The 13,417-nt window shown below is 36.8% G+C and overlaps 1 protein-coding gene across 7 annotated transcripts in view; it reads left to right on the forward strand.

The window, feature by feature from the left end:
• The window catches only part of INPP4B (inositol polyphosphate-4-phosphatase type II B), a 332,585-nt gene that overhangs the window by 267,152 nt on the left and 52,016 nt on the right, over positions 1–13,417 (forward strand). For all 7 annotated transcript variants that reach the window (XM_064651566.1, XM_064651565.1, XM_064651568.1 and 4 more), the window contains 3 exons: positions 10,449–10,621; positions 11,353–11,476; positions 12,514–12,631. In XM_064651566.1, coding sequence (XP_064507636.1) covers positions 10,449–10,621; positions 11,353–11,476; positions 12,514–12,631 — 415 coding nt within the window. The remainder of the gene's footprint in view (positions 1–10,448; positions 10,622–11,352; positions 11,477–12,513; positions 12,632–13,417) is intronic.

Genomic DNA, 13,417 nt, shown 5'->3' on the forward strand with positions numbered 1-13,417 from the left:
GAGAAGACTCCATAGTATCTTTGATGTGCTATTGAGTGCCAATAGCAAGGTTTTGCACTCTTACAGGAAGGCTGTTTATCAAAGTGCATCTTCATTGTGTGTTTAGATTGCTTATTGTGCCCAGTCTTTTGTGCTATAGTGCAAAACTTTTGAAACTACAGTGTTTTATTTTGAAGGCTGATGTAATTTAATTTAATTTAGATTTCACTTGAATGTACTATTTTGAGGAGAAAAAAAATGGAGTGTGTCTTACCCCATAGGAAACTTGTAAGGAAGGGTGAACATTCTGTACCAGTGTCATTCTCCTGAAAACACTTCCACTTCTCTGAGGTGATATATTGATTTTTGTTTCCTGATTTGCAAAAATTCATTTTTACCTGAATACACTTGTCAGTCTGTGTCAATACTGAAAGTTAGGTAGAGTGATTCCATGAGATGATGCGAAGAAAATGTTGTCCACAGTGGTTCCTTGTCACCAAATCTTCTGATCTTCTCCTATGGCTTATTCCTGTTTGTTTTTCAAAGCATAGATTAGATCTGCTTAATAAATCTGATGAGACTTTCTGATGTGCAAGTGTGTTGCAACAGCTCCTTAGTGGTAGTGGTGGTAGTCCAGATATAAGAAAATCAGAACCAACCCTTGTGCCATTCTTTGGTTAAAAAACCCAAATAAGAAAAACCCTAACTCAATTACTTTTATTTATGGAGCTTTGTATAATGTCGGCTTTTTTAAATTATTATTATTATTATTATTATTATTATGCATTTTATCCTATATCTGCTTTTACGTGTTTCCCCCTGAATTTAATGACATCATTTTATACAAAGGATTTTGAAGATATTGGTACTGATTTGTGATTTCTTTCTTACATAATAATTAAAATAATTTTTACATCACATTTATAGCCCTGTTGAGTTTTGTGCAACAGATTTTGGTTGTAGTATTGCTTTTTAGTCAGTGCCAAATGTGTTGGACTTTTTTTTGTGTGAATACTTCAGAGAACAGAGTATTCCTTATCTGTTTGCTTCTCTAAGTTTCTGTCTACTGGGCATGTATCCCTGTAGTGTTGGAGAGATGTATGGTGCTGTCTTTGTTCTCCAGTGAAGGCTTGCAGGGGTAAAGCATCAACACAGCTTTCCACATTTTTCATACCTTTCTCAGAGAAGACGTACAAATATTTAACAGTTAGGTAGGTGTAGTTTTCAAGAGGAAGGAACCTTTAGAAAGTGAACCCAAGCATACTGATTCAGGCTAAAAGAGCAAAATTGAATATTTGTTCTTGTACCTAACTCCTTTCTCTTCCCACTGGTACTAACGAGCTTTTCTGCTATAGTTAACAGAAGTCTAGTACGTGTATGATAAATGTTTTGCAGGTAAAGTAGTAGGAGTACATTTTCACCCAAACTTTCTTCCAAGTTACTTTGTGAGTGCATATGCAGATAATACACGTTGTGGTTCTTATCTGTATTTCATAGTTGTGGAACAAAATTTCAGACCTCCCTCCTCAGTCTGGAAAAAGGTATGAATTAGGATAAATATTTTGTGATGCTTTCTGACATGTTTAGCACCATGAGTGTTTACAGATTTTCCTTCACTCTCTTCAATCCCCTGAGCATGTCTTCTGTTATTCCATGTAAGCCATGAAATGGATTTCACCAGTCCATTTATGTCTTTCATTCTAGTTACAAAAAAAGTGTGTTCTTAGCTTTGATTCAGACTCATGACCTACACAGTCAAATGAAATATTGGTTAAGCTTTTAGGTCACAAACCAAAAAAATAATAATAATAAAAAAATGTTACTTCACTTTAAGTAGTATAATAAGCAGTAATCAAATAGAATGAAAGGTATCTCTTGCTAAGCAATAATGATAATTGTAATGGTTAGAAAATTATAGATTGGTCTCATCCAGCTGAGAAGTTGACTTCTGGATCTGGTGGGCCAAGAACAAAGAGGATATCACGATGCTATGGTGCTGGAATAAATTCTTCTCTTCTTCCCCTCATTTCAAGGCCCTCTCTATTTCTCTTGAATCAGTACAAGGGCCCTTCTGTAAGAGCAGAGTCAGTGCTTTTGTTGAGCTGTCCTGAAAGTTCTGCAACACCCCATCACCTGAGAACTGCAGGAGATTTGTGGGGCAGACTGCTCTGGTTTTGTGTTCTGCTTTTTGAGGAGAAGACATCATTTCCTAATGGTGTTTTCACAAGAGAATTGTGGAATACCTTTGACAGCTTACAGGACTTTCGAGGTCATGTAGAAATGGAGGCGTTTTAAAATTGCTTTCTTTTATAGGACTAACTTTAAAGATGGAGCTTTCTGAAGGACTATCCAGGTGTGTGTCAAAGTTGGTTGCCTAATGATTTTCAAAACCACTGCCCAGAATTTTTCATGCTTGGCTTCTCTGTGAGAGTGTGGATTTATATGGTTTTTTTGGATTGTGGATTTATTTGTTTTTCTCTGCATCCTTCATGAAATTTAACGTGAAGCCCTGAGGCTGCACCTCTATGAAGCACCTACGTAGAGGTTGAGATTCCAAGTTTAGAGTTATAAATTTGGCCTTAATTCTGCTCCATTTTACATTTGAAGCCTAATTGTATGAATTCATAACATTAGCCTAGATATAAAATCACGCTGTGTGTACACCTGTAGATACCTTTCTAAAATGACAGAATTTTATGCTACTTACGACTCACAAACATGACATAAATGAAAAGCTTGCCATATCTTGCTATTATGTATTATACCATAATTTGAGAATAATGTATTTCTTTAACATTGGGCGCAATTACATCTTTGAGTCTGAAACTGCTGGAGTTGATTCTAAGAAAATTTGTACTGTCGTTTGTAAGAAAAAAGAATACACGGGGTTTTGACCAAAACATTGAAAAGTATGACTTAAAGTATAGGATGAAATTTGTTACCTATTTAGTGAACCTGAATGGTTTAATACAGGTTTTTTTGTAGCATCTGGCAATGAAAAAGATATCAAAGAATGCACACGTATTCATTTTAGATGATAGAAAATGTTATGACATTTTTGCTGCAATAGCATATTCCTATAACTGCAGATGTTGTTATAACATATATTCAGAGCTTCCTAAGGTAGGCTTATGTTTGCAGTCTCAGTGTTGACATCATGTGATCTTTTTTCCAAACGTGTTTACATTTATTGTTTGGAATCTTTGCAATGGGAAATATTGGTGGCACTTTTTTCCTGCACTTACCTTTCAACAGGAATTACACCTTCCTTAGCCTTAACTTTTCATGCAGTCTGACCTTTGAGTGTATTCTTAAAACTGAATTTGAGTTACAGTTACCAAGGTAACCTGCTATGGTTTCATCAGTTGCAGGATTGTGATTTCTCTGCAGGATAAATCAGAAAGAGTAGAAAGATTTTAAAGGAGAGGGGTTCTTTTTGTTGGGGTTTTTTTTTAACTCTAGGCTGGTTTGCCTTGGAGAAATATGTGGCTGCATTAAATTCTTTTTATTTTTGCCTTTTCGTTTTCTATGAGAGTTGGAATGAGAAAGCCTGACCTGCAGCATCAGAGGTGCCAGTGAAACACAGCAGTTTGCTCTTACGTTTACGCAGCCCCTGACAATCCCCATATTTATCTGTGCTGCTGGAAGAGGCTGTTGTTTCCATCTGCTCCTTGTACCACACTGTCAGAGCCATCACCCACTATTCTTCTGTCAGCTCTGTGGGAGAACTCTCTAATTTGCTACACACAAGATCCACCCCTATCTCAAACTATTTCAGTTGGCAGCGTGATTGCACCTGGATTTTGCCTTCAGTGAATTATGGAATCAAAAGCTCTGTTACTGGGCAGGTGAATTGTCCAGTGATAACCTTCAGCATAGATAGTAAAGAGCACTGGTAAATGGTGCTGTATTTCCTAGCTGGAGTTAAAGAAAACATCTGTTCATAACCACATTGCTGCAGGCACCTGTGAGTTAATTTTTCTTGAGTTATCTGATACCTGTTGGGGACTATATAAGTCTAGATTCAACCTCTCTGAATTTCAGTGCCCTTGGGATGGGCACTGCATGCTTTCAGTTCATCCCTCCCAATGCAATGCTGGTAGAAATGTGAAATAAAACCGTGTTCTGGGTTTTTTTGCGTCTTCAAAAGAGCTTTTACTGTAAGTTATCATTTAGTCAGGAAGATGAAAAATTTTCCCATGGTCTTTGCTTGAGTAGTAAACATCATTCATTTGAACAAACACTTCTGGAAAGCTTTCTCTTCCCTTCCTTTTCCTCATATTTTTCTTTCCTGTTCTTTTAAGCTTATCTTTGCATCAATTTTACTTTTGCCTTTTTTTTCCTTTTCCATCTCACTTTGTATCACCCTTTTCTTTTTGATAGGATCCTTAACTGAGCTGTATGTAGCCCAGTATACAAGACAACCCGTTCAGCTGTACTTTCTCAGGTAGTTTGGCTATAGACAGAAGGTTAAAAATTTGTAAGGGAAAGGAAGACTATTTCACTGAATCAACAAACTAAAAGAAAATACCAGAATATTTAGTTGCACAGCATTCATAGAGCAAGGTTACTCCTATGTTTTGAGCGTGATTTCTTTAGCTTTGTCTTTAATTGCCTTAACCTTCTTCTGTTTTCATTGTGACTAAACCTGCTGAGACACTTTTATATGTATGGTTGGATGGTTCCAATTTTCACTATTAATCCATGTGACAATGTAGAAAATCTGGGATGATTACAATGGAATAATAAATCCCCCAGCATTCAAAATTGTTCTTCTGGACACCCAAACCATGCCAAAGTAAGGTTGCTATTATATTAAGTGCAGGAATACCTGGAAGACTTATTCAGGTTTTTGGTGTTCCTTTGAGAACTGCTGCAGCTTTATGAGCATAAAACCACATCCTTTCTCAAAGAGCTTGACCCTCATGCTAAAGTTAAACTGAGCTCCAAGGGCTGAGTTGCAAGATGAAGAAATAGGAAGCTGACCTTTTTGTGGTACAAAGTTGAATACATGAACTCTTCCAAGACAGTTTTTAAACCTCCCTTAAGAAAAAAAAACCTAAAAAAAAAAAAAAGACCATTCCTGTCCTAGGTGAGTAAATCAGATTCTGGGTTAATTGTTTCATTCTGTTTCCACTAGCTGTTTTTGAAACATTTATTGCTGTTCTTGGTTGGTTGGTTTGATTTACCTGCTTTTTTCCTTAAAACAGAGTTTGTCTAATGTTCAATTTGTCATATCAAGACAACTCATTTATGTTTTTTTTACCTCTATTATTTCAATTCTATTGTGGATTATTTGTATTTTAGGGAATAAGTGATTAGTGAAAAGTTATCTCATGGGTAGCTGCTGTTACATTTGTTACCATTTGTCTGTAGTGCCCTCCATTCCTTTAAAAGTACAACATCATGCCTTTTTCTGCTTTTAATTTCATGTTTAGTTTTTAGCTTCATATGATTTAATTTTTGAGGTGACTTGAAGCCATCCATTGATTTTAGGTGGCACAGACAGAAGTGATAGAATTAGCTCTTTCCTCTGTTGCCAGGGCAAAAGGAGATAGGAGTGCTATTCCAAAGCATTAGAGCTTTTCCTTTTTTGGTTACCAGCATGTTTTAATAAGCACTTCAGTGGGCCTGACTTTGAAAAGAGCAGGAGCTTGCTTTTCTGCCAAACTTTATCAAATTTAACGTGCAGTTTGACATAGTGAGACTTGAATATGAGCATGCAGATCTGACTAGCTGAGCGCTAAGCAGGTCATTTGCCTGTGCAGGCATGTTGATTAAGGGAACATGGGACTGAAGGGCATTTTCCAGCAACCAAAGGGCAAATCCTGTCACAGACTGAACTGCCACAACTCTCTTAGCAGTGATGTAGAATATTTGCTCAATGCTTTGCTGAACATGCTCTTTTGTTTTCATCTCACACTAACTGCATAGTAGTGGTACTGTTTTTTTTAATTTCATCCTTCCTTTTTAGTGTTTGGTGTTTATGCCTTGAGTTTCCTTTCCAGTGGCTGACTAGCACAATTTTTGAATTGAGTTGCCTTGCTTCATCAGTAGGCTTTGACACTTTTATTTGGATGCTAAATATTCCAGACTGCCCTTGTCATTTTAGCGACCTAACAATCATCCTGGAGTCTCCTTGTTGCTTCTATTCTTGCTCCTAATGCCTTTTTTGAGATGTTTACTCATTCACCTAATTCTTCATCCTTCTTCAGAGAATTTTCCGCTGTTTTGTGGAAGCAAATCTTGCTATTTTAATTTAAAAGAAATTTGACAGCTGAAATGTCGATATGCATGTGAGTCAGTGAATGTGTTAAACACAGAAACAATAATTTGTACTGTTCAGGGTCTGAATTGATTGTGCAAAGGTATCATCAGTCTCTGTAGCAGAACTCCTTTACTCCTGCATGTGAACAGTAGCTCAGAACCAAGCAGCATCCTCACATATCAGCAGTGTTGTGGCAGGTTAGATTAGGATAATCTAAATCTGAATTTAGACCAGGATTTTAAAGCTCCCTTTACAAATAATATCTCTTTATGAATTATTAATATTAATTTATGAAGTATCAATATTCCATATTTATCCCTTGTATTTTCTAAAATCTACTGAATGCACTTATAAGCTTCAGAATATAGTGGTTTTTTTCTGTTTGTTTTATAAACTTCAGTTTCATAGTGCTTCTCAGTTTCAAGGAACAACTTATAAGCTGCAGTATTTGCTTATAAGTAGGTATTTCTGTTGGATTTTTTTAACTTTGTGCATTGTTAATGAATGACCTGATTTGTATTCTTGCTGGAGTATTTGCAACAGGATACCATGCATAACAAGTGGTACATGGTGATTTTAACAGACCAGAAATTAAGCACCCATACTTGTTTTATTCCTAGAGTTTTCTTTTCTGAGACCTCAGTCTGTGATACACCTCTTATTTTGATTTAAAATAAAAGGATGAACAGGAGAATATTCTTGTCTATTCATAAACATTCTTTTATTTCAAGAAACAATGCAATCCGTCTCAGATTTGCCAACTAGCTCCACCTTCTGGGGACTGGACATCCTTATTAACTGGGATTAAGAATTTTCAGTGTGAACAAGGATTGTTATGGAAAACCTGCAAGGGTTATCTTCATTCCTTTTGATATGTACAACTCTATTTATATTCTATGACTATTTATCTTTCCTCAGTCACTAGGGGTAAGGTTTTCTACAAACCAAAAATTTTTATTGTTTTCTAAAAAGCCAAATACATATGTAAGTAAAGCTCTGTATTCTTTAGGACATCAAATACTCAGCAGGATTTATTTTTAATAAATTTAGTGGAATGTCCTCTAATGAAAAAACAGCCTGGAGAATTTCAAATCTTCGAATTCTTTTTTAATGTAACTATTACAGACAAAAATTACTTGTGTTAGTAAGTTAGTATTCCAGACATGTAGTCTCCCCTCAAAAAAAAACGTTGTGAGAAAATTATCTTGAAGCTACCACAAGGTATTTGCAAAATAATTTGTAAAATCATAATAGAAGGTAGTTATCAGTTGTTTACTGCCAACCTGGAAGGCTGCATGAAGGAGAATCCACTTACATTTGTTCTGGGTCCAGTATTATTCAATATTTTCATTACTGACTTGGCTTATGAAATATGGATGATGCTTATAAAATTTGCAGATGCTTAAGGCTGGGAGAGGCTTTAAGCACCATGGGAGCAGGATTAGAATGGATCTTGATGAAATGGAGCGCTGAAATATTAGGATGCAGTTCAGTAAGGACACGTACAAAGTTACGTTCCTAACGAAGCAGAAATGCACAGTGCAGACGGATTGGTTAAGTGGCAGCTCAGTAGAAACAGATCTAAGTGTTATGTGACTTGTGGCCAGGATGTGATCCCCTCTGTTCACAGAATCATAGAGTGGTTTGTTTTGGAAGGGTCCTTAAAGATCATTTAGTTCCAACCCACCTGCCATGGGCAGGGACAACTTTCACTAGACCAGTTTGCTCCGAGCCCTGTCCAGCCTGGCCTTGAATACTTCCAGGGATGGGGCTTCCACAACTTCCATGAGCAACCTGTGCAAGTTCCTCACCACCCTCACAGTAAAGAATTTTTTCCTAGTGTCTTGTCAAACCTACTACCTTTCAGTTTGAATCCTTTCCCCCTTGTCCTATCACTACATGCTCTTCTTTCATGAGAGTCAGAAAAGCTCTTTAGCTCTATCCGTATTATAACCTGGAATTGTAATGGCAGGTTTACAAAGTGTGGTTAGTTCTTTTTCAGCTTTTTCTCTTGCCCTGACTGTCAGAGCACTTGCAAGATCCGTGGCTGTGTCTGTATCCAGCTCTGCTTTCCTATGAAAGTGGAACATATGTCTGTTCGCTGTACCTTCAAGTCAACTTGTAAGTGGCCAAGTATGATCTTTTTCATTATTTGATCAAGTCAGAAGCAGACAACAAACTCTATTCTTATCACATACAGCCCTGTTCATTGGTTCAGTATGCATTACAACTTTTGATCTTATTTTGCTGCAGTTGCTTTCATTTGCATATATTTATTGGTTAATTTAATAAATAACTGTAGTTTAAGACTTGAGAGTTAGGATGGCCTGGTCTGTCTAGTCTGTCTTCCAGTATGTCACACCTTGTTGTCTCCCTTATTTCTAAATTCAGCTGTCTTGCAGCAGCCTCTGGCCTTTGGTTGTTCTTTTGCTTTTATTCCCTGAAATAAACACCCCTGTTAGTACTTTTATTGTCTCCTTCTGAAGAAGGGAAATCAAGTTGCTGCTCAGCCTTTTTCATCGGCTTAAGGAGATTAAACTCTAAATCTTGGTAGCTCTCCTCTGCAAGCTCTCCATTTTTTCAGCAGTCCCTTTAAAATGTGTACACCAGACCTTGGCATGTGGTGTGTCAGCACTCCATTAGTCAATGGCATGTATAAAATCACGTCTTTTTGCTCGAGTATGTAACCTGGGGATGGCTTAGGGTCTGTTTTGTTCGTGATGGCTCTCACTTGATAGCTGCTGTTTTCCAGGGAATGGTTCTTCAGTCTGTATTACTCATGCTTAAATATGTATGACTCTGTTAAAACACATGTTGTCTGACCACAGAGATATTATTTGCAAAGGAACTCAGGTTGTTCTCTGTGACTGCTCTACCCTTGTTCCTCTTTCCTGCACCTTATATTTGCTATTTCTTCTGGTTTTCAAAGTTCTCTCCGGTCTTCTTGGCTACAGTTTTATTCATTTACATATTTTTCTGGAGATTAGCCAAATTGACATTGCAACAGGCAGCTATGTCTTCCTGCCTAAAGAACCTCAGACCTAATGAGTCTTTCATTGGCCTGACTCAGAATGTTACCTGAAACAACAGGCTGCTATCTTGTACCTAATTACAGTTTAAATGGAACAGATTTCAATTATCATTGATTCTTAATTACACTAATCTACAGAAAATATGAACCAGTGATGGACTGTATAAAGTCAATTACATTCACAATTTTTATATAGATTCTTCTGGAGTGTTGCTTTCTTTTTTGTTTTAAACTATATCAATTAAAGTGAGATGTAAGATTCTGAAGGAGGGTGATTTGGTTGGTTGGTTTTATTATTTACTCAGCTTAGGGAGTAGGCAAAGCCATATGTAACTACAATGCAGGTCTGATTTTATGAAATTCTGTAAAATTTGGGAACAGCTTGGATAATTGGGCAAATTTGTGTAAGCTGTTCTGATTTTCCTTCATTCCTAGTTATCACTTTGTTTCATTTGTCATGTATTAAGGAGTCCCATTTTTCAAACATTTAACTAGTTTGTTTTTTATGATATTCCTAGCATGTATTTTAAGAGCAAAACATGTTTTAAATCTCTCTGCTCAAAGTATCTAAAAAAATTAGTTCAATATCTCTAAATATTTAAAGAGAAAAATATAGAGAGAAGCTGAAAAGAAAAAGGAATGTGACCTGAAGGTTATTATTTTTCCAGCCTGTTCATTAAGCAGGTTATATCCTTCCATTTACCTATTAGTTATTCTTTTTCGCCTTCCAGCACCCACTTTTTCTTAAATATAGATTCCTCTCCCCACTTACTGTGTTTTGATGCTATTCATTTCTTATGTAACCAGTTGTCAGTCCTGGAAAGAACGGGAGATCTTCATCTCCACTGTGTTGATCTTGTGCTAAATGAATTTTCACGTCTCCCTGTATGATCTGTTTATGGCACTGAAATACAAGTTTCACAGAGATGTTAGGACTGTTAGAAAAGTTTATTGTTTCGGGATGTAGTTGGATTCAGGCCAGGGATTTAATCCTACCTCTAAGCCTGTTCTCCGGTGGCATTTATTGCACCATAAAGGTTAGGAGAGAGCTGCAGGGTCGTTTTAAAGTGTAGGATGATCTACAAAGCCACTGCAGCCCTCTTTCCATGCGGAGAAGGATTTTTCACTGCGAGTTTTCCATTTTGGAACGGATGATGTGCCTTGTTGCAGGTGACTGGTACGAACAACTTTATCCGCTGGTGATTACGCTGAAGGACTGCATGGGAGAGGTGGTGACCAGGGCGAAGCAATCCATGGCCTTTGTTCTGCTCCAGGAGCTTGCCTGTGGTTTGCCACAGTGTTTGATGCTGACCCTAAGGAGAGACATCGTCTTTAGTCAAGCAGTAGGTTGTCTTGTGTCACTTATTTCCTATTGTTGTTGTAATTAAACATATTGTTCATTCCGATGTCCGTGGTTTGCTTTTTTGGTTGTTTTTTTTTTTTATTTCTTTTTCCAGTTTGACACAACTCTTTCATCTATTTTCCATGCCGTTCACCTAAATATTTTATAATGTGATAGGGAGATGAATAGTAAATGGAATTCCATAGTAGTTGTATCACTGAATCACAGAAGCAGCTCTGCGATGAACTGAAAAAAGTTGCTTTTTCTCCCTTTTGCGCAAAGAAGGATCCATAAAGCTGTTTCTACACTTCCTAGATTATATACTTCTCAAGTCCAGCCTTGAGTATTCCTTGCTGCTATTCAGAATCACAGAATTGTTAGAGTTGGAAGGGACCTCTGGATTATCCATCATAATTCACAGAGTGTATTTATAGCCTGGCAGCAGAGATTCTGGTCTCACTTATGTCAGTGTAAATAACGCACAACCCCACAAAACAAATGAAGCTTAACTAATATAAATTAAGGGAATATTTCACTGCTTTATACACACAAAAAAATGCATCATAAAATATTATTATGAAATCATGTATATAGTCACTAAACAGAAATATCTATGCTGTTTTCTCAAATACCTAAATATTACGTCTGTTGTGTATAATGATAGCAAGTGTCAGTTTAACTATCTTGTAACAGTACATCTCTTAATTTCACATTTTTTAATTGTCTTTATAGCTCGCTGGATTGGTCTGTGGATTTATAATCAAATTGCACACAGGTTTACATGATCAAGGATTTTTACAACAGCTTCATACTGTTGGATTGCTCGTGCAATATGAAGGACTCCTTAGTACATACAGTAAGTATTGGTCTTGGACAAAGTTCCTCATGCATCCAGACCAGAAGTTTACTCAGAAAGTTCTTATTTTAAACTCCGTTCTGTTTTCAGTAAATTGACTTGTTTAATCAACAAATATTATCCTTTGGAGACAGTAGACTTCCATATAATAGCACAGCTGAAGTCATTGATACTGTCTTGTCAATTCTGCATCAAAAATTACTCATCTGTTTTATTCTCAGTTCCTCTGAGAACACTAGCTGCTAATTGTTCCATGCAGAATGCTGAACTACATTGTCATTAATACTCCTTCCTCAGTGCAGCTAGTGGAACTTCTTGGTTTAATAAAAACTCTCTTTGTTTGTATAGGCATTTGACCTGACCCAAAGGACCAGGTTTATAAAGCTAATCCAGGCAGCAGATTTAAAAAGTTACTGCCTCTGTGAGCCTCTGCCCTGACCACGCCAGTGAAGATAGCTTGAAAACTCTTTGATTCCTAGTTTGTTACAGATGCCATTATTTGATAGGTACTAAAAAAGACATTTGGAGGGAGAAACTGCCTTATATTTAAAAATACTTTGAATTAGATATATAGGAATGGTTCCCCAAAACAGAGATTTTGACCAAAGTAGATGGATTTAGCATTTCTGCAGCTCTTCAATGCACAGGCAATTTTGGTTTCTCACTTGGAGATTGCTGTCATGATCCCTTTCCCACGATGTTTGTTGTTGTTATTCTTAAAATCTTTGTCCTCCATTAGCAGGACAGTCTTTAAAAACACTTTCAGAATGGCCAAAAATGGCTTTTCTGATGTTATTCTATGCACATATAGAACAGGCTGATTTTCAGAGGTGCTTAATACTCCTCATTTAGGCCACAGAATTGTCAGCAGTTCTAAAAATCAGGCTGTTTATATGTAGGGTACTTTAACGTGGATTTAGGGCTGTGATTTTTAGATGCACAGACTGGAAAATATAATCCTCATATTGCTTTACTATAACCTATACAGTGGCTGATCTGTCAACTCTGCTAATAACCTCTTTAATCTTTCCACGTAGGTGAAGAAGCAGGGATGCTGGAAGACATGGCTGTGGGCATTTCAGATTTGCAGAAAGTAATGTTTAAAGTCATTGAAGCCAAATCAGAAGATTTTTTGCCTATTATAACTGGCAGGCGGTAAGAACTTTGTTTCCTGGAGCCCAAGGAACAAAGCTCCAGTTTTAATCTCATGAAACCCAGGTTATAGTTTTCTTCTTGCTGGATGCTATTATATGAAAGTGTGGTAGTTCTACTTTTCAGAAGGTGAATGGAGAGGTAATGAGGTAGAAGGGATTTTTAAAGCTGATGAAAAGCTTAGAAGTGCCAGTTACTAATACAAATTAATCAAAACAGTGTCTGGGTTGTGCAGAGTTGCTGGTGCATTTTTCATACGTAGATACTGAATCAAAGACAAGTGACAAGGTCATTATTTACAAAAGTTGCCTCTAACTGAGGAGCTTTGATTTTGAAGTGTCCAGAACTTGTATTTCAGTGTGACAAATGAAATTGCAATTCAAAGAGTTAGGCCTTGATTGTTTTAAGATGGAAACCAGAAAACTCAGATGCCAAAACTTAGTGGTCACTTTTGTAAAATGAAGCCTATCTTAGCTGCTGTGATCGCACAGGACATACACAACCTTAGAAATCCTTGCACAAAGCCACTAATACTTTATGAATCTCACATAAGCGCTGCTGAATATCAGGATATAAACTGAAATACTTCATTAATTGTGGCTATTGGAGGGTTAACAAGATTGGGATGGATTTTTCATCTTCATTATTATTCTAGTCTGAAGCTCCAAATGTTTTTACTTTTGCAGAAATCACTTCCTTAATAGTATCATTATTCTTAAGATGACTGTAAATTAAATTCGGCTAAAAGCAGCAACTTTTAGAAAATATATGTTTCTTCTGAAGGGGGCT

This window comes from Pseudopipra pipra, chromosome 4, assembly GCF_036250125.1.
Source record: "Pseudopipra pipra isolate bDixPip1 chromosome 4, bDixPip1.hap1, whole genome shotgun sequence".
Taxonomy (NCBI): domain Eukaryota; kingdom Metazoa; phylum Chordata; class Aves; order Passeriformes; family Pipridae; genus Pseudopipra; species Pseudopipra pipra.